The sequence below is a fragment of the Geotrypetes seraphini genome, chromosome 16, assembly GCF_902459505.1.
Source record: "Geotrypetes seraphini chromosome 16, aGeoSer1.1, whole genome shotgun sequence".
Taxonomy (NCBI): Eukaryota; Metazoa; Chordata; class Amphibia; order Gymnophiona; family Dermophiidae; genus Geotrypetes; species Geotrypetes seraphini.
The window spans coordinates 25552175-25572175 of NC_047099.1; the positions used below are offsets into that span (position 1 = coordinate 25552175).

The following is a 20001-nucleotide window of genomic DNA, read 5'->3' on the forward strand; positions in this document are numbered from 1 at the left end:
GAAGAAGATGAATCGATTACTCCCACTCTTCTTGATAGCTGGAAGGAAATCATTACACTAAACAAGGAAGTAACTAGGATGAATTTCCACCATACATTCCTGCTGGAATACTGCAGGAAACAAATGATCCCCCGTGGCCAATGCCACAAGAAGCCACAGTGGGATTTAAATTCTGGCTTCCTCAGCCCCCTACTCTAGGCTTAAGGCTTCTCTTCCACTCAGCTAGAGTTTTAAAAAGAAAGCCACCTCCCGTATGCATTATGCAAAGTTCCACCTATCCGCATGGCAGGTACTAAGAATGGCTGGGTATCTATACAAAATGTGTTGGTTTTTTTTAATCAAGATCCATGAGTGTCCAGGGTGGGATGTGATCCATCAGCACCATGACCGAATTGTGTTCCATTGTCCTAGAAGAGGGTCCCAAGCTTTTCAGTCATGGCTTAGCAGAATTTCGTCCCCCAACACCTTACATCAGCTTCATGGTAAATTTGTTGTCGTCTTCATCAGCTGAGCTGCCACTCCTTTGCCGTGGAGGCACATATGTGATTTGGGCACTGTACTTGATGTTGCCCCGGCTGCGACTCCAGAAGAAGATGAAGAGGAAGCAGATACTGACTGAGCTGAGGAAGGGCAGGAAGCCAACGGCCAGCACCATCGCCAGTGCCATGGTGTCCAAGCGCAAGGACATTGGGGGGCGGCTGGGAGTGATAGTGGTGCAAGAAGAGGAGCAGTTTGTGATCACATTCTTGCACGTAAGCTGCTCAGCCTCAGTAATATCCAGGAGTGATAATCCCCGCAGGGTGGCTGGACTAGCACAGAAGGGCTGGCGGAGTCTTAAGTGCAGCTGGTACCGGCGGCTGTAGAGCCAGAGGAGGCGGCAGTCACAGGATAGTGGGTTACCGGCAAGCACCAGCGTGTGCAGGGCAGCTGGCAGAGCTGCCTCCTCCAGCGTCTGAAGTTCATTGTTGGACACATTGAGCAACTGCAAGCGAACCAAGCCCTGCAGGGCTGCAACTGGCAGAGTCCGCAGGCGGCAGCTGGACATATGGAGGTGCTGAAGAGTTAAGCGCAACGGCAGCAGTGGCGGCAGGATTGGCAGCTCAGCCAGAGGATTATGGGAGAGATCCAGGTGGTGCAGATGCTGCAGGGGCTCCAGGGCAGCCCAGGGGAGCTGGCTCAGGTTGCAACGGGTTAGGCTGAGTGAGCTCAGATTTAGTTTTCCCAAACTAGTGGGCTCCAACCAGCCCAGCGCTGGCCACCAGTCCAGCTGCAGTAGCCGCAGCTGCGGGAGTGCCGGAAAGGTGCCGGAGCGCAGGCTGCGGGTGCTCAGGCCACCCAGTCGCAGCTCATACAGCTGGGGCAGTTGTGCCAGAGCTGCCGATGGCACAGAGGCCAGGTTGCTATGCTCCAGGCTGAGCCAATGCAGCTGCCGTAGATTGTGTAGTGCCCCTGGGGCCACAAAGAGGAGCTGGTTGTGGCTGGCATCCAGGCTCCGAAGTTCAGCCAGATCCTGTAGAGTGCGCTCCAGCAGCAAAGCGATGCCATTGTGACTGATGTCCAACTCAGCCAGAGAATGTAGGCCGGCGAAGGTGCCGGGAGCTACCATCTTCAACTGGTTCTTTCCTAGGCGTAGTGTCCGCAATTCAAGCAAGAGGCTGAACGTGCCAGGCTCAATTCTAGCAATGAGATTCTGGCTCAGATCTAGCTCCTGCAGGACTCGGGGCTGTATAAACATGGTCCTGCTCAGGCTACGGAGTTGATTCTGGCTGAGGTCCAGGAGTTGGCAGTCGGGGGGCAGATCAGCTGGCACTGTGCTCAGGTGCTGGCGACTGCACAGCACTGAGTAATCCAGCGATGAGCATTCACATCTGACAGGGCAGCTGCTACCCACCCTAGCCAAGGCAGCTGCCAGGATCAGGAGGGTTTGAGACCTAAGAATCTCCACAGTCATCTTTGGACCTTTGCCCTGCAAAAGAGACAAAGTACAGGTCAGGGAGCAGCAGGAACGTTCTACCAGCAGCCAAACGCCTTCTTCCCATTCTATGGCTCCTATGAACACAGCTTTAGGGCAAGCTGGCCATTTAGCTCTTGTGCCAGTAAATGGTGCTGTTATTTATGGGTAGGAGTAGATTATCCCAGGACAAGCAGGCAGCATATTCTCACATGTGGGTGACGTCATCCATGGAGCCCGGATGCAGACAGCCTCGCAAGCAAGTAGGGCGCTCGTCTCCTCAGTTATCAGTTTTCCACGGAGCTGAAAAGTCCTCTTTCGAAGCTCTGCGCTAGACTTAGTTCTACTTTGTGTCTTCTCTCACCGCGGCTCGTGTAATTTTTTTCATTGTGTTTTTTTGCTTGTTCATTTCTTTATTTAAAAAAAAAAAAAGTTAAGTTTTGTTTCTTTATTTCTTTGTGTCATGGCGGGGCCTACCCCGCAGCCTCAGCCTATGGGCTCTGATTTCACCACGGCTATTTTCCAGTCTTATGTCCCGGCCGGTCACAGGCTTTAAGAAGTGTAGTCGCTGCTAGCACGCGATATCCCTCACTGACCCACACAAGTGGTGTGTTTAGGACCCGACCATTGTCCGGAGTCGTGTGCCCGCTGCGCTACCCTTCAACCTCAAGCCATTAAATGTCATAGAGTTCAGGTAGAGAAGATATTCGGTGGTATGGATAGACCTTTACCTAAGGTCCTAACACCAACTCCAACCCCAGTCTCGACCTCAACCCCGAATCCATTCAAGTCTCTTACGGGGTTCCCAACTTCTACATCAACCTCAACCTTAATCAAACCTTCCTCGTTTGGGAAGTCCTCATCCTCGGGCAAATCTGCTAAATCTTCTCCTGAGGAGCCATTATCCTCACTGTCTCACTCAGGTAAGGTAGCTAAGCAAACTCCTCCAGGCATGCCACCCTTGGAACCGGTGGTTTCGAAGCTGCCCAAGAAGCATGTCAATAAATCAAGGCATCATTCTTCCTCATCTTCCTTGGAGACTTTAGTCACACCAAATGTACCAGATCCACTGGTCTTGGTCCTGGTTTTGCAGGATATGATCTAGCCTATTCTTCATCAGGAGTTTGGTAACATGCTTGCCCAATTTACTCCTGCCTCGACTCTGCTTCCTGCAGCCCAGCCTGAGCACTCAGCAGTATCACAAGGAGTCGAGTCCTTGGCACTGCCTCGAGCTCATCCTAGTCACTCTATATGTGGAGTTGAGTCCTTAAGAGTGCCTCGAGCTAAATCTACACACTCTAATCAAGGAGTCGAGTCCTTGCAAGTGTCTCAGTCGGAGTCTGCACACTCTATGCAAGGAGCTGAGTCCTTATGAGTGCCTTGAGATACCTCAACACAAGGAGCTGAGTCCTTTTTGGTGTCGCGACGTCTATCTCTGACTTCCAGCCCTCCTTCCTCTCAAGAGGCATAGGGCAAGGACTCCTCGATATTCATCTTCCAAGCTGGATCTGACTCAATCACAGGACCGTGATTCGATGCACAGTTCTCCACATCAGCTGTCGAGGTACCCATCGAGGCCCAGGTCATCTTCTTGAGACAGGTTTCGCTTATCCAGACATCGAGACTCTTTGAGGCCTCCAACTCCTCAGTTGAGCAGACCTCCTGCAGAGCCTTACCACTCTCGCCACTCGAGTTCTCCTGCAAGGTATTCTATGCATTCTCTCAGTGAGTCATCTTTACCTATGGATTCGAATTTCAGGTATCAGTACTCCAGAGAAGCTTCACCTTCGTTCTCTGCGATGAGAGGAGCCTTAAGGTCACCTTCTCCTTCACGAGGTTGTCCTTATAAGAACATAAGAAACGCCTTCGCCGGATCAGACCTAGGTCCATCTAGTCCGGCGATCCGCACACGCGGAGGCCCAGTTAGGTGCTCCTTATTGGAGACCCGGATTTCCCGTATCCCCCGATGTGATTTGCAAGAAGGTATGAATCCAACTTGCGCTTGAAACCCAGAACAGTAGTCTCTGCCACAACCTCCTCTGGGAGAGCATTCCAAGCACCCACCACTCGTTGTGTGAAACAGAACTTCCCGACATTTGTCCTGAACCTGCTGCCGCTCAGTTTCAGGCTATGACCTCTTGTCCGTGTCACATCTGAAAATGTCAGTAATGCTGTTTCCTGGTCAATTTTATCAAATCCTTTTAATATTTTAAAAGTCTAACAAATCTCCTCGCAGTCTTCTCTTTTCGAGGGTGAACAGTCCCAGTTTTCTGAGGCGTTCTTTGTAGTTCAAATTCTCCATACCTCTGACAAGTTTCGTAGCTCGCCTCTGCACATTCTCCAGCAGAGTTATATCCTTCTTAAGGTATGGAGAACAGTGTTGGACACAGTATTCTAAGTGTGGTCTGACCATTTTTCTGTAAAGTGGCATTATGACGTCTTCCGATCTACTCGTGATCCCCTTCTTAATCATGCCTAACATCCTGTTTGCTTTCCTCGCCGCCGCCACGCATTGAGCTGATGGCTTCAGGGTTCTGTCTATCAGTACCCCCAAATCCCTTTCTTGTTCGCATTTGGCTAATGTCACACCCAATATCCTATATTCATGTTCTTTATTTTTCTTTCCCAGATGCATTACCTTGCATTTGTCTGCGTTAAAATTCATCTGCCACTTTATCGCCCACTTTTCCAGCTGGTTCAGATCCTTCTGAAGATCCTCGCAGTCCCTTTGAGAGCCCACTACCCGACATAGTTTTGTATCATCTGCAAACTTGATTATATTGCTTGTTGTCTCCTCTTCCAGGTCATTTATAAAAATATTGAACAAGATGGGCCCAAGAACAGAGCCCTGGGGCACGCCGCTAGTCACCTTCTCCCAGTCCGAGAATTTCCCTTTTATGCTTACTCTCTGCATTCTGTTCTCTAACCATTTGCCGATCCATCTGTGCACTTCTCCTCCTATTCCATGACTTAGTAATTTACTCATAAGCCTTGCGTGCGGGACCTTGTCAAATGCTTTCTGGAAGTCCAAGTAAATTATGTCCACTGGTTGTCCACTATCCATGTGTTTGTTCACCTTCTCAAAGAATTGAAATAAATTTGTCAAACATGACTTCCCTTTCTTGAAGCCGTGTTGACTAGCTCTTATTAGGTTGTGATCTTCCAGATGTTGTACAATGTTATCTTTAATTATTGCTTCAATTAGCTTCCCAGGGACAGATGTGAGACTCACAGGTCTGTAGTTTCCCGGTTCACCTCTTGATCCTTTCTTGAAAATTGGGATGACATTTGCTATCCTCCAGTCGTCTGGTATTTGCCCGGTTCTAATTGACATGTTAGCTAAGGATTGTAATAGTTCCCCAATTTCCACCTTAAGTTCCTTTAATACTCTCGGATGAATTCCGTCTGGTCCAGGGGATTTGTCATTCTTTAGTTTGTCAATCTGAAAGTATATCATGTCCAACTCCACATTTACTGTTGCGAGGCTTTCCTCTATGCCTCCGGTGAATATCCTCCCTGCTTCTGGCATTGTTGCAGTGTCCTCATTTGTGAAGACAGATGCAAAAAATGAATTTAACCTATCGGCAACCTGTTTGTCTTCTTTAATTGACCCTTTCCTTCCTTGGTCGTCGAGAGGGCCCACTGCCTCACTTGCTGGTTTCTTTCCTTTTATATATCTAAAAAAGGGCTTAAAGTTTTTGGCTTCTTTCGCTATCTTTTCTTCATAGATTTTTTTGGCGTCTCTTACCACTATATGACACTTTTTCTGGTCGCTTTTGTGACAGTTCCAGGTCTCCGTCGTTTTTTCTCGTTTCCATCTTTTAAATGATTTCTTCTTTTCCCGCACTGCATCCTTCACCTCTTTGGATAACCAAGCTGGTTCGCCTTTGACCTTTTTTCGCCTTCCTTTGGATATCTTCGGTATGTAAAGATTCTGTGCTTCTATGATGGTGTTTTTCAGAAGAGACCATGCTTGATCAACTGTTTGGATTTGTGTTTTCCCCTTCTTGAGCTGTTTTTTAACCATGGTTCTCATGCTGTCATAATTCCCTTTTTTGAAGTTAAAGGTTGTGGCTTTAGTCTTGATTGGTTTCCCTTTTCCGATGCCAATGGAAAAATTGATCACATTGTGATCACTTGTCCCCAGAGGGGCTGTAACTTCTACATCTGTCCTTCTTCAGATCAGGTATACTTTTCCATGTTTCTCTGTCAAATGAGTAAGGATCTGAACATCACGTTGGAGTCTGACTCCAAATACTCCACGGAGTATTTGGAAGAAATGGGTATGCCTCATCCTCCTAGGGAATCTCAAAAATTACCCATTAATCAACTTCTTTTTCAAACCTTCAAACAAAATCTTGATACACCCTTATTCTGTTCCCGCTGTGCCAGTGAAGTTGGAATCTCGCTACAGGATGGTCCACTGTAAGGGCTTTGAAAAGTCTCAATTATCCCATCAGTCCCTTCTCATGGAGTCCTCTTTAAAAAGAACCAATCCTGCCAAAGTTTATGCCACCATCCCGCCTAGAAGAGAGGGCAGGTCTATGGACAAGTTTGGCCGTCACCTATATCAAAATTCACTTATGACAACCAGAGTTTTGATTTACAACTTTGTCTTCACTTCTTATCTCAAACATTTGGTCAACACCATCCCTGATTTTACCAAATATATGCCACAGCATCGGCTTCCAGAGTTTCAACAGCTGTGCAACACTGGCTCACCTTCGCACTCATCTTATTCAATCTTCATATGATGTATTTGAACTTTCCTCAAGGGTCACTTCATTCTCGGTGGCAATGAGCCGACTTGCCTGGCTTCGCACTGTAGACATGGACCCGAATCTTCAAGATCGTCTGGCCAACATTCCTTGTCAAGGCAATGAGTTGTTTGATGTCTATCGAAGCAGCTATCAAATGTTTTCTCTGAACATGAGAAATTGTTTGCTTCCATCATCAGGCCAAAGCCTAAGCCTTCTACCTCTAAAGGCTCCAGGCCTATTGCATCCTACCAGAGGCATTTTCCTCAGCGGGAGGCTCCTTATTCAAGGGCACCCCCTAAGAAACAACAACAGCAAAGGCAGAAAAAACCCTCAGACTCCTGTTGCACCCAAGGCCTCAGTCTTTTTGACCATCTAATACAGAGCATAACCTCAATCATTCTGCCTCTGTCCTCTCCTCTTCCCATTGGGGGGTCGTCTCCATCATTTTTACCAACGTTGGGAACTCATTACTTCCGACCTCTGGGTACTCTCAATCATCAGGGAAAGTTACTGTCTTCATTTAATCCAGATTCCTCCAGATCTGCCTCCAAGAGAGTATCCTTCCAATCCATTGCAGACCACCTTTCTTCAGGAAGCCCAGGCTCTGCTTCATGTCCGTGCCGTTGAGGAGGTTCCTCTGGAACAGCAGAGCAGGGGGTTTTACTCCCGCTACTGCCTAGTTCCAAAGAAGACGGGCGATCTGCGACCTATCTTGGATCTCGGAGCACTCAACAAATTTCTTGTCAGAGAAAAATTTTGAATGTTGTCTCTGGCATCCTTGTATCACCTTCTAGATCAGAATGATTGGTTATGTTCTCTAGATCTCAAAGGGGCTTACACTCACATTCCCATTCATCCAGCCTCTCGCAAGTTCCTCAGATTTTCGGTGGGAAATCTTCATTTTCAGTACAGAGTGCTACCCTTCGGCCTGGCATCATCTCCTAGAATGTTCACCAAGTGACTAGTTGTGGTGGCAGCAGCTCTGTGCAACTATGGTCTTCAGGTGTTCCCGTACCTGGACGACTGGCTCATCAAAGATTCAACATATCAGGGGGTTATTGTAGCGACCCAACGAACTACGTGGTTTCTCCAAAGTTTGGGCTTTGAAATCAACTTTCCCAAATCCCAACTACAGCCCTCTCAGATTTTACAGTTCATCGGAGCTGTACTGGACACTGTGCAACTCAGAGTATTCCTTCCTCAACAACATCAGGATGCTCTCATTCAACTTTGCCAAAAAATGTCTTCTCTGTCTTCAATTTCAGCAAGACACATGACAGTTCTCCTAGGTCACATGGCTTCTACCGTTCACATGACTCCTTTTGCCAGACTTCACCTCAGAATTCCTTTGTGGACCCTGGCATCTCAGTGGGCGCAGGCTTTCTCATTGTCTGGATGCATTTTCTAGATGGGATAGCCATTTTGGCCAGTCAGTGTTACAGAATTTATTCTCCTGAATTGCCAATACTCCCACCATCCCATTCTGGTTAGCTTGGTGGTCACCCACATGTGAGAATATGCTGCCTGCTTGTCCTGGGATAAATCACAGTTACTTACCGTAACAGGTGTTATCCAGGGACAGCAGGCAGATATTCTCACAAGCCATCCACCTCCCCTGGTTGGCTTCTTAGCTAGCTATCTGAACTGAGGAGACGCTGCGGAGACATGCGCCCTACCTTGGGAGGGAAGGCACTCGCGCATGCGCAGTGTGGCAGTTGTGAACTTTCTTAAAGTTTTACAAGCAAGGCTGCTTGCGAGGCTGTCCGCAACTGGGCTCCGTGGATGACTTCACCCACATGTGAGAATATCTACCTGCAGTCCCTGGATAATCCCTGTTACAATAAGTAACTGCTTTATGGGAGATTGGGAGGTACACAGGGCCATGTGCAGGGACTCATTATGTGGCCATAAACCAGGGATGCTCGTTGAGAGGGCTGGCCCTGTTTACAGAATTCATTTCTGCCTCTTTTTCATTCCCAGTATCCAGGTCCCATGGCTCCTCTTTGGTTATTTTCCAGAAAGGGCAAGAGAGGTTCCTTTGCTCTCAAGATAATTAATTTACACACAGAAAATATCTCTGACCAGCTTCTCCAAGGCAAGAATTGAGGGTGGCAGGAAAAGACTAAAGGAGACATTAAAGAGAGAGAGAAGAAAAAGTAGTAGGACATGTTTAGTCCGTGTAAGAGCCATCTTGTACCACAAGGGAGACATCACTCAGTCCCTACCAAAGATACCATCATCTTCTAACCCCTTGTACCACCTCAGGGTGCAGCAATGAGACTTGTAGTGACAGTTTAGGTAGCTCCAGGACTTCAAAGATTTGTTCAGCCACTCCTGCTCCTGGTTTTTTGCCCCCTTCATTGCCTGCAGGGGATGCCTTTTTCTTTCTAATTCTTTATTTATTTTATAATTCACAACAAGTGTACAGTAAATATCAAACAATTAGAATACAATACCACTTGAAAATCTACCATATCATACAACAAAAATATATAATCCCCACCCCCTCCCACTTCCATATACAACAAAAAATATACCACATGCCTTTTTCTGATCACCTGAAGGAGGGTGATAGGAAGCACATACCTGCACAGTAGGGCAAACCCAGGAGTGCCTCAACCTGTCCCCGCTTACCTGGAGTCACCTGACAACTATAGGGAAAAGGCTGGCTCCATCAAAGAAGAGTGAGGGAGAAAAAGGAAGGAACGTTTCCTTGGTCTAAAGCAGTTTTAGATTTGTTGCAGGGTGAAGGCACTGTATGCCTGGAACAAATTGCCTGACTCGATACGTCAGGCTCGGTCTCTGGCAGTATTCAAATCCAGACTCAAAGCTCACATCTTTGAAGATGCTTTCAATTCCAAACTCCAACCCACCTAAGTACCAGTATCTGTCTTTATCATTCCCTCTGTAATTGCCCCACCTGAGCACAGTGGCTTGACCAGTCTGTCTGTCTTGACTAGATTGTAAGCTCTTCTGAGCAAGGACTGTCTCTTCTATGTTTTGATGTACAGCACTGCATATGTCTAGTGGTTACATAGAAATGATTAATAGCAGTAGTAGCATCTTACCCTCCCTCCCAATTCCTGTCCCAGGGTATCCCACCTTCCCCTACCTCCTCCCAGCTCCTGTCCCAGGGAATCTTCCCTTCTCTTCCCAGCTCCTGCCCCAGGCTTCCATATTCACTTAGGGACATGCCTTGGCTGAGCAGGGAAGTGAAGGGATGGGTACTATGGATATAATTCCCCCTCCGAAGAAAATGAGCCCCTCTACCTACCAGTGAAGATATGTCAGAAAACTTTGTTTCATCCCATCCCATCTATTTCAGCTGCAAACTTTTCAGTTTAAGGATGACAAAGAAGTGCCACCTGGCTCAGCTTAAGTGACAGCCTGAATGAGCAGGGACAATTATGAATATCCATCTCCAGTTACCGGTACCTGTGTACAAGACTGTGAGACTTGGCAGACACTCTTCCCCCTTCCCAACCTCCAGCAGCTGCACTTACCTTTATTAAAAAGCAGATGAGGGGCACAATGAGGGGAGGAAGGGACACTGAGAATGAAATGGATTAAGAGCCTGGGGTGGGGGCTGTTTCCCTCTCTTCCATTGAAACCAGCTAGTGATCAGAGCAGAAATTAGCCCTGAAACAAACAGAAGCACAAACCAGGATTGAGAGGTCTCTGATGGTAAAAAAAAAAAAATCCTTTTACAGGAGAACTCTGTTGATGTTACATCGACGTAGTCTGGTTTCAGGATTTTTACAATTTCAGCGGTGCTCACAGGGCTCTGAGTTCTAATGGCAGATTTATCACCACAACCTCCATATAGATTTCCGATCAGTGACTTCTCTTGTGGAAGCACTCATTTTGACATGCGTTATTCCCTGATAAAACCTCTACTGTAAACCAGGCGGCCGTCCAGGATTGGGTTTCAGGGACTAGGATTGATTGTGGAGAAGGATTTCACAGAGATGAGGTGGCTGATATTGGAGATGTCCAGGCCACTGTTACAATACACTAAAAATAGGTTTCCATGCTAGGTTTGTTGCCAAAGATGGAAGGAAGTTGCAAAAGGAGACTATAGTGGGGATGTGATGCTCAGGAGGACTCAGGACTCTCGTGTCTCACTAACCAAACCAAACTAAAGGTGAACCAAGCGATTGGGCCAGATAGTGTACATCCAAGGGTACTGAAGTAGGGTTATCAGATTTTCCATCTGGAAAATCCGGACCCTTAGACCGTCCCATCATGCCCACCCTAGCCCCGTCTCCAATCCAGCCCCGCCCTCCGCTGCCTGTTCTCGTCGGTCAGTACATCCGTGCATGCATGGATGCCCTCCTGCACGAAGGAAAGCTTTTCGAAACCCGGACAAAGTGGATTTTGAAAAGCCGTCCGGACCTCCAGAAATCCGGAAGTCTGGTAACCCTATACTAAAGGAACTTAGTAAAGTTCTGGTGGGTCCTCTGGCTGACCTTTTCAATGCTTTTCTAGAGTCAGGGGTGGTACCAGAGGATTGGAGAAGGGCAGATATGGTCCCTCTCCACAAAAGTGGAAGTAAGGAAGGAATTACAGGCCTGTTAGTCTGACTTCTGTGGGAAGTAAATTAATGGAAACGCTTTTAAAACAGAGAACAGTGATGTTTCTGGAATCCAGGGATTGGAGAGACTAGTAGTTGATGTGGATGGACAGACTGGATAGGCTGTATGGTTTTTATCTGCTTTCAGTTCCTGTATTTCTTGGTCAATCATGGGAGGAAGGATGAAGACTCCACTGTATGATCAGAGGTATGATCATGTCTGTCTGGCAGGCTATAATTCTTGTAATAACTAGGAATCCTGGAGGAAAAGCAGACTCTCACATAGCCAGGTCTGTATGGCACAAAATATATACAGGGGTAACCAATTCAAACCGTTGGTATTATGGAGTGACTAAAGTGGTCAGTGAAACAAAATAAAGTCACTGCTGGATCATCAAAAAATGTGATTCATACATTCAAAAAAATTTATTTCATACTTAGAACTCTGCTCAGAGACATGAAGGCTGATTACTCCGCCTCACCACCCAATCATTGCAGTGTTCAAATATGCTCTAAGATACTTTCAATAAATAAAGTGCTAGCCTTAGGTCTGTATGGCAGGCTGTGGGTTCTGTAATGACTAGAACTGAGGCCGACCAAATTTGTTTTGGTTATGATGGAAAAACTGGTCCTAAATCCCTTTTCTGTCAAGTATCAGTTTTGGCTGAAAGGCTGGGCACAACATTAAAGGACTTCAACATACAGTTGTACTGCAGGTTCAAATCCAGCATGGCAATGCATTCACTATTGTGTTACATAACGAACAAAAATTTGTTTATTATTGTGACAGTAGTAAACCAAGAGGACCAAGAGAACAGTGAAGTTGAGTGGCCCATTTTTTGCTCCAATTTGCAAACTGTATTAAAACCCTCTTTTTGTGCAATACTTACATGCTGTAGCAAATGAAGCTCTCAATAGATTTTTATGTTAAATCTGTGTCTGTATACATCACAGTTTAAATGACGGCATGCATTTTTGAACAGAGAAGTTATCCTACCGTGAGGGGACCGAGAAGGCAATATTAAGAACAAATGTAGCAAAGATTTTTTTAAATTATTTTTGATAAGGTTAGTTGGCGAATGTTTGTGTGAAAGCATATTTATTAAATCAACTCATCATTTACGTATTGCTTTCAACATGGTTATTTTCACAGCACATAAAATATAAGGGACCTTGTTTCTTCAAAGGTGTGATACCCATATAACAATTCAAAAAAATAATCACCTTATTTCCACATAAATAAACAACCAAATACTTTTATGGTCACACAGTGACTCTAGATTTCTAAGTGAACGCTCAGACCCATAATCAAACTCTAGTGAAAAGTCACGGAGAGATCATCACAGCAAGTTCACTGTCTCTGTTTAACAGCTTATGGCAGTTGCAATGTGTTAGAACATAAGAACATAAGAAGTTGCCTCCACTGGGTCAGACCGAGGTCCATCTCGCCCAGCAAGATCATCACAGCAAGTTCACTGTCTCTGTTTAACAGCTTATGGCAGTTGCAATGTGTTAGAACATAAGAACATAAGAAGTTGCCTCCACTGGGTCAGACCGAGGTCCATCTCGCCCAGCGGTCCGCTCCCGCGGCGGCCCATCAGGTCTGCGACCTGTGAAGTGGTTTCTGACCACTTCTATAACCTACCTCAAGTTCTATCTGTACCCCTCTATCCCCTTATCCTCCAGGAACCTATCCAAACCCTTCTTGAATCCTTGTACAGAGTTCTGGCCTATCACTTCCTCCGGAAGCGCGTTCCATGTGTCTACCACCCTCTGTGTAAAAAAGAATTTTCTAGCATTTGTTCTAAACCTGTCCCCTTTCAATTTCTCCGAGTGACCCCTAGTGCTTGTGGCTCCTCTCAGTTTGAAGAATCTGTCCTTATTTACTCTCTCTATGCCCCTAAGGATTTTGAAGGTTTCTATCATGTCCCCTCTAAGTCTCCTCTTCTCCAGGGAGAACATCCCCAGCATTTTTAACCTGTCAGCGTATGGAAAATTTTCCATACCTTTTATCAGCTTAGTCGCCCTCCTCTGCACTCCCTCGAGTACCGCCATGTCCTTCTTGAGGTACGGCGACCAGTATTGAACACAGTACTCCAGGTGCGGGCGCAAAATGCCCGGTGCGGGTGTTAGTACTTTAAATATGTACCCGGAGCAGTGAAAAAGCAACAGCAGTGCCATTCTGCATTCAGATAAGTTACCTATCTTTTCCTTGTATGCAGAGACAGTGAAGTTGCTGTGATGGTCTCTATTATAACTGACTCCGTGACTTTTCACTAGAGTTTGGTCATGGGTCTGAGCGTTCACTTAGAAATCTAGAGTCGCTGTGTGACCATAAAAGTATTTGGTTGTTTATTTATGTGGAAATAAGGTGATTATTTTTTTTGAAATATTTTCACAGCACAACATCTTTGGAATGTAGTCAAGCTAATTGGGAGCTAGTAGTAGATATTCTTTGGAAGATACCGACAAATAAAAGCAATTAATACTCTGTTCTAACAAGATTTTTGAATATAAGCCCTCCTGAAGAAGCATTTTGCAAAAATTTTATTCTAAGCAGAAGAGCGAACAGATTTTACAGTGAGACCAATTAATATTCAAGAAGACTAGCCCCCTGATATTCAGCAGGAATGGCTCCCAGCTGGCTAAGTGGCTACCCATTGATACTCAGCAGGAGACAACCGATTACCACCAATTTTCATCATCTGGCCAGCTGAGGCACATGGCCAAATAGACCTGCCTAAAATGCAGGTCTATATTTGGCCATTAGCCTTAGCCGGCCAACTGATGAAAATGGGCTTGACTGGCTAAGTGTGAACTGCTGAACCTTGATGCAGGTATTCAATGCTGGTGGCTGGATACGGCCTGGGCCTTAATTGACTATCTGGGATTGCCACCGTCCTTGGGGTATAGCTGCGCTGCCTTCTGCGGCTTCATATATCAGGCCCAATATCTTTCCCTTTGGGTTGTGGATTGGAGCATACATTTTGAATATTTTTTATGATTAAAGTGACAGGTCTTGCACATATGGATTACCGAGGGCTGCCTGCTGTTTTTTAAACAACTGAATTAGAAGCAACAGTTACGATCTGAGATAAGTACAGAATCTTTTTGATAAAATAATTATTAGATTAGTGCAATGATGCTTATTGACACCACATATTCCGTTGGGGGTAAAGATGTTGCACTCTGAGCACTTTTGCTAAAAATCTAGTTTCATTTAATATTTTGAATAGTAAAAAGTAGATAAACATATATCTTGTGCCCTTTAATTATAGTTTGAGTAAGTATAGTTTAATTTTTGCCTGTGTTTTCGGTTTTAGCCAAAAATGATTATCCACCTGATATTAAAAACCATTTAACTGGCCAGGAACAGCCGGCAATATTCAGAGCATCGCTGGCTTAGTTTGGCAGCCACCAAAATACCTACAGTATCTTTGGCCAGCAGAAACAGTCCAGCATTGAACATCGAGTCTGACTGTTGACCATGGGAGTTAGCCTGGCTTAGAGAATGCCACGGGGACAATGCTCACATGTTCATTTGGGGTTACCAGATTTAACTTACGTAAAATCTGGACCCATAGATCCGTCCCCAGACCCGCCCTGTTATGCTCACACCACGCCCCCAAGCCCTGCCTCCCCCATACGTGGATGTCCCTCCTGACGCAATCTGCTTTTCAAAACCCGGACAAAGAGGACATGTCCAGGTAAATCCGGACCTCTGGAAACCCTAACTTTTACTGTTATTGAGAAAGACATGGGGGGAAGCCACTGCTTGCCCTGTATTGGAATATTGCTACACCTTGGGTTTTGGCTAGGTATTAGTGACCTGGATTGGCCACCGTGAGAATGGGCTACTGGGCTTGATGGACCATTGGTCTGACCCAGTAAGGCTATTCTTATGTTCTTAAGACATGCACACACACAAATACACACTCACTAGGACTGACACACATACAATGCACACAGCCATTCCTGCCAGCACATACTCATGTTCACATAGCCATTCAACAGGCAGAACACAGACTGATCATTCCTACACTGTCACGTTAGTCTACGACCATTGCTTAGATTAGCTTACAAATACCACTGTTCCTACAAGAGAGACTTTGGGCTGAGAAGTGACAACTCCCAAAAATTAAAGATTCAGACACAAGGCAGTTTCTCATCATTCACTGGAAATCACTAGTCGAGATCTGGAGAGTAAAAATGATTAATAATCTTTTGCAGATGATATCTTCATGCAGCACTATAAGAATTCTCCACTTTTTTGCTAACATATAAGATTTCTCTCTGATTTATTTCAGAATTTTCCATCCTGACGCTTGAGAACCAGGGCAGCAGGAAAGTTTCCTGAGTGTGTTCACTTCAGCTTCTCTTCTTAATGGCAGCTCAGCTCAGGCCCAGGCAGGCGATGGAAGCTGGCCGTCATGACCCCTGAAGCCTGAGACACAGGGGGTGAGATCTCCCTGCATGACCTGTCTTATTTATCCAGTTCCAGATAACACGCTCATTCTGAAGGAAGAAGAACCTAAAATCCAGCATGGAGGAGCTTCGAAAGGGGTCATCTGCCTATTTTGGCTCTGTTCTCAAAATGGCTGCCATCACTGCTGCAGAAGCTTCTGTTTTATTCAATATTGATCCTTTTGTGTGCCAGTGTGAGTTTCTCTCTTTCTCTCTCTCTCCCCCTTTGCATTCCAATCTGGGTCCCCTTCAAGGACTTAGGAGGTTGCTATCTGGATTTGTGTAACCTTTTTGACAACACAGACAAGTTTCTTCTGCAGAGGTGACCTCAGGGCTGCAAGGAGGTATGTGGAGGAAAGACAGGGAAGAAGGGAAAAGAGAGAGAAGGCGACCTGCAATAAGTCGATAAGTTGTGGAGAGAAGAGACAGGGAGGGGAGACAGGAGTGGGGGGAGAGAGAGAGGCAGAGAGAAGAAGTGAAGGAGAGAGAGAAGCAGGGGGAGTCACTGATTTTTATCTAGTCACTGAATGGCATTCTGGGAGTCAGTGTCAGAGGTGAAGAGTTCTTGGTACAGAGGGGGGAATAACGTATGCACAATAGCTGGGTGCGAATCCCGGAAGAGTCGGAGTCTGTTCATATGTTCCTGACATAAACCGCGCAGTCTTCCCTTTGGAGGCAGCTGTCAAATGAAAGAAACAAAGCTTCACTTGGGAGAATAATCGGATACACCTTCTAATAAAATCACATTGGCTTCCTACCGTCCACAGAATTACCTATAAAATCTTACTGCTTCCATTTAAAACAAAAATTTTGCACACACCGGGATTTATTGATAGATTACTTATCCCTTATGAAGATCTAGCAATCAAATTCCTTTTACGTGTCCCATCCTTAAGACGCCTTTTCTACAACACCACCCGGAAACGTATCTTTTCAGTTACCGCACCTGTACACTGGAACTCGCTACCACTTAAGAGAGGATGAAAATATTGATAAATTTAAAACGAACTTAAAGACTTTTTTTTTTTTTTTTAATAAATCTTTATTCATTTTTGATTCTTACATCAAGTGAATTATAGATAATAAAACAATTTTCACAAATCACTTGTATTTACAATCAAATATTCTTATAAGATAAAATAAATACCCCCCTTTTTACAATATTCCCATTTCCATATGATACATATTCCCCATCCCAACCCAAATATAAACTACCCATGTGCTTAAGATATCTGATCATTAGAGTAAATAATGGTCCCCATATTTTTTTAAAATTATGAAAATTCCCTTGTTGTAACGCTATCATCTTTTCCATCTTATATATGTGGCAGACTGAATTCCACCAAAATGTATAATTTACTTAAAGACTTTTTTAAATTTAAAGACGCTTATGAGAGATGATAGTCTCTCCATCCTGGACCACCTACTTCCCTTAAAATTAAATAATGGAAGTGCATAGCTTCCCCTCCCCCTTTGTGTTGACCCTTTTTGGTTTTCTTTTCTATTGCAACTGTAGTTCTACCCCCCTTTCTTATTTGTCTCAGTCTATCTTGTGGTTTAGGTCTTAATTGTATATCCCCCAAATTTTTATACTCTCTTTCTTTTTAAAATGTAATGTACACCGCTTTGACAGTTTTTAAGTGGTATACCAAATTTTAATAAACTTGGAAACTACATTGAAGACCTCTACACTCATGAAGTGAGGCAGGCATGTACACATACTAACTTCTCCACACAGACACATGCAGCGAGACTTACAAAGCCACACAGTTTACAGTTTATTTAAAACTTGCTATACCACCTCCAATGTCAAGCATATGCACGTGGTTTGCAATCCGAAAACCAAATAGCAGGGGAAGGAAATACAATATTTATTTTACAGGAAAGTCAAGACGTGGACATATACACAAGAAACACAGAGGGACATCTAAGTCTAAATTTGGATGTTTCCCGCAAAATGTCCAAAGTCGGAGGAGGAGAAACAGCTCTTTTTGAAACCAGCCTCACTGCAAGACATCCTTTTCTTTTTTTGGGGGGGGATCACCTACACCCTCTTTTACTAAGGCGCGCTGATTTAGCGCACGCTAAATGCTAAAGCGTCCATAGAGCCTTAGTAAAAGGACCCCCTAGTTAGATGTCTTGGCCACCAGAACATCCAACTTTATTCACCATTTTCAACCACAAAACTGTCCAAGTTCAAAACATCCAGATCATTTGGACGTGGGAGGGGCCAGCATTGTAACGGGCTGGCCACATATACCAATAGAGCAGTGCAGCACCTTAGAGGGCACTGCTGTGAACTTCACGTAAAGGGTGCCAGAAGTACATCTCACCATAACCCCTTATAATATATGGTGAGCTCTACAAAACTCCTCCCAAACCTACTATATCCACATGTCTACCACCACAATAGCCCTTATGGATGCAGGTGGCACCTATATGGCAATACTGTATAGTAGGATTCTGGTAGTCTCACACTTTCCACCATAAATGTAGTGGTTAAGAGTGGTGCATGGGCTTGGGTCCTCCTCTCTATGGTTCACTAGCCCACCCACCAGGCTATTTAAGACATCTGTGTGATGCTTTGCTAGGCTTCCCCATACCAGGTGCTGCTATTCTAGAGACAGGCATGTATTGTTTCATTCAAATTTTAGGGGGGTGGGAGGGGGGGCATTACTTAATCTCTCCAGTGGTCATCTAGTCAGTTTGGCACCTTTTTGGCACTTACAATGTTTGTAAAACAGGTCTAGCTCAGAACATCTAAGATCCATCCAGGACGTCCTGGGAAGGTCTGATTATCGCTGCAAGGCATCCAAGTCTAAGCCAGCTCAAAGCCCGCCTCCAACATGCTCCTCCCTTTACTCTTGGACGCACAGTGGGTAGAACAGCAGTTTTGAAAATCAGCACTTGGACATCTTGGCAATTAGTACATCCAAGTGCCGTTTTATGCCATTTTTTGGATGCCTTAGAGTTTTAAAAATGCCCCTAACACTTACATGTATGCACGTAGCTAAGCACTTTTAAAGCCTCACCACTATATTCTGCTTGCATGTATTCGACAACCTTACTTTGATTACCTCTTTTCTATGATTCTTTTTATACTGCATACATGTACTCAACGACTTTACATTGTAACTACTTTGCTGATTGTCCAGCTCTTCTGCTTATTGTGAAAAGCCTTGAACTACAATGGCTTTGACGGTATATAAGAATAAAATTATTATTATTATGTGTTGTATATTTTTAAAAAACCTTTATATACCCTCTTCGTAGCAAAAGCCATTCAAGATGGTATAAAACAATTTTATTAAAAAAAAAAAAATGAAAATAATAGCATAAACTAACACACTTCTGAGTAAGCACATTTCACAAATCCAAGACATACCACACGGTGAGACCCACGCATGCCCGTTGCCCCTCACACACATACAGTACCCATGTAGCAAGACACACACACACACCTTGGCAAGGATTCCTTCTCGATGATGTGTCCTGAGTAGCTGTTTGAAGGCCGTTGCCAAGTCACACTGCAGACGGATCACTTTCCCTTTCTCTTGTATCCAGGGGTGGCCTGTAGAGGAAGATTATAGAAACAGCTGGATGAGGGCAAACAGAATGAGGAAAAGCCACTGTGAGAGTGAAAAGAGAAAAACAGGAGAACAAGGCGTTTAGTGGCGGGTGTATCATACACCCTCGTTTTACCACTACTTATCGCTGAAAGTGTAGTTACTTACCTGTAACGTAGGTTCTCCGTGGACAGCAGGATAGTCAGCCACATATGGGTGTTATCCCAACACCTCCCAATTTGCGGATAAGCTCTCCAATAGCTCAGAGAGATTTTTTTTTTTTTTTTCTCTGAGCATGTGCAGTGCCCGGGCCCTACCCATTTCCCCCTGCTTCCCCCTAATCCCCAGGATGTTCCTAGCTGTGGCCGGGTCGGCCGTATGGGGAGGCGGGTGGGTTGTGTGGCTGACTATCCTGCTGTCCACGGAGAACCTACGTTACAGGTAAGTAACAACACTTTCTCCTAGGACAAGCAGGATGAGTCAGCCACATATGGGTGACTCCCTAGCCGAGGGATGTACCGACTGGACCTGCGCCTTAGCGCTTTGTGCATCCCTTGCCTGGCTGTGGAGGCCGAGCCAGTTCTTGGAGGAGGGTTATGGTGGTATGCCAGCTGTCGAGATAAGATAGGACGCGCACCCCTTGAAGGCGAGGAAGTGCCACTGCCACGCACTTTGTGAACGCTCTTG

At 45.2% G+C, this 20001-nt stretch overlaps 2 protein-coding genes across 2 annotated transcripts in view; both read right to left on the minus strand.

The window, feature by feature from the left end:
* Positions 1 to 466: 466 nt before the first annotated feature.
* LINGO4 (leucine rich repeat and Ig domain containing 4) lies at positions 467 to 1951 on the minus strand. Its single transcript, XM_033923367.1, has one exon. It carries the CDS (start codon positions 1949 to 1951, stop codon positions 467 to 469), a length of 1485 nt encoding a protein of 494 aa, XP_033779258.1.
* A 13530-nt stretch (positions 1952 to 15481) lies between these two features.
* RORC (RAR related orphan receptor C) overlaps positions 15482 to 20001 on the minus strand; it is a 48289-nt gene continuing 43769 nt past the window's right edge. The window contains exons 9-10 of the mRNA XM_033924945.1: positions 19210 to 19319; positions 15482 to 16427 (exon numbers count right to left, since the gene is read on the minus strand). Coding sequence (XP_033780836.1) covers positions 16269 to 16427; positions 19210 to 19319 — 269 coding nt within the window. The 3' untranslated portion in view covers positions 15482 to 16268. The remainder of the gene's footprint in view (positions 16428 to 19209; positions 19320 to 20001) is intronic.

What these genes read in the sequence shown, in the direction of transcription:
- LINGO4 (XM_033923367.1), bottom strand. Translation starts at nt 1,951, where the DNA reads ATGACTGTGGAGATTCTTAGGTCTCAAACCCTCCTGATCCTGGCAGCT.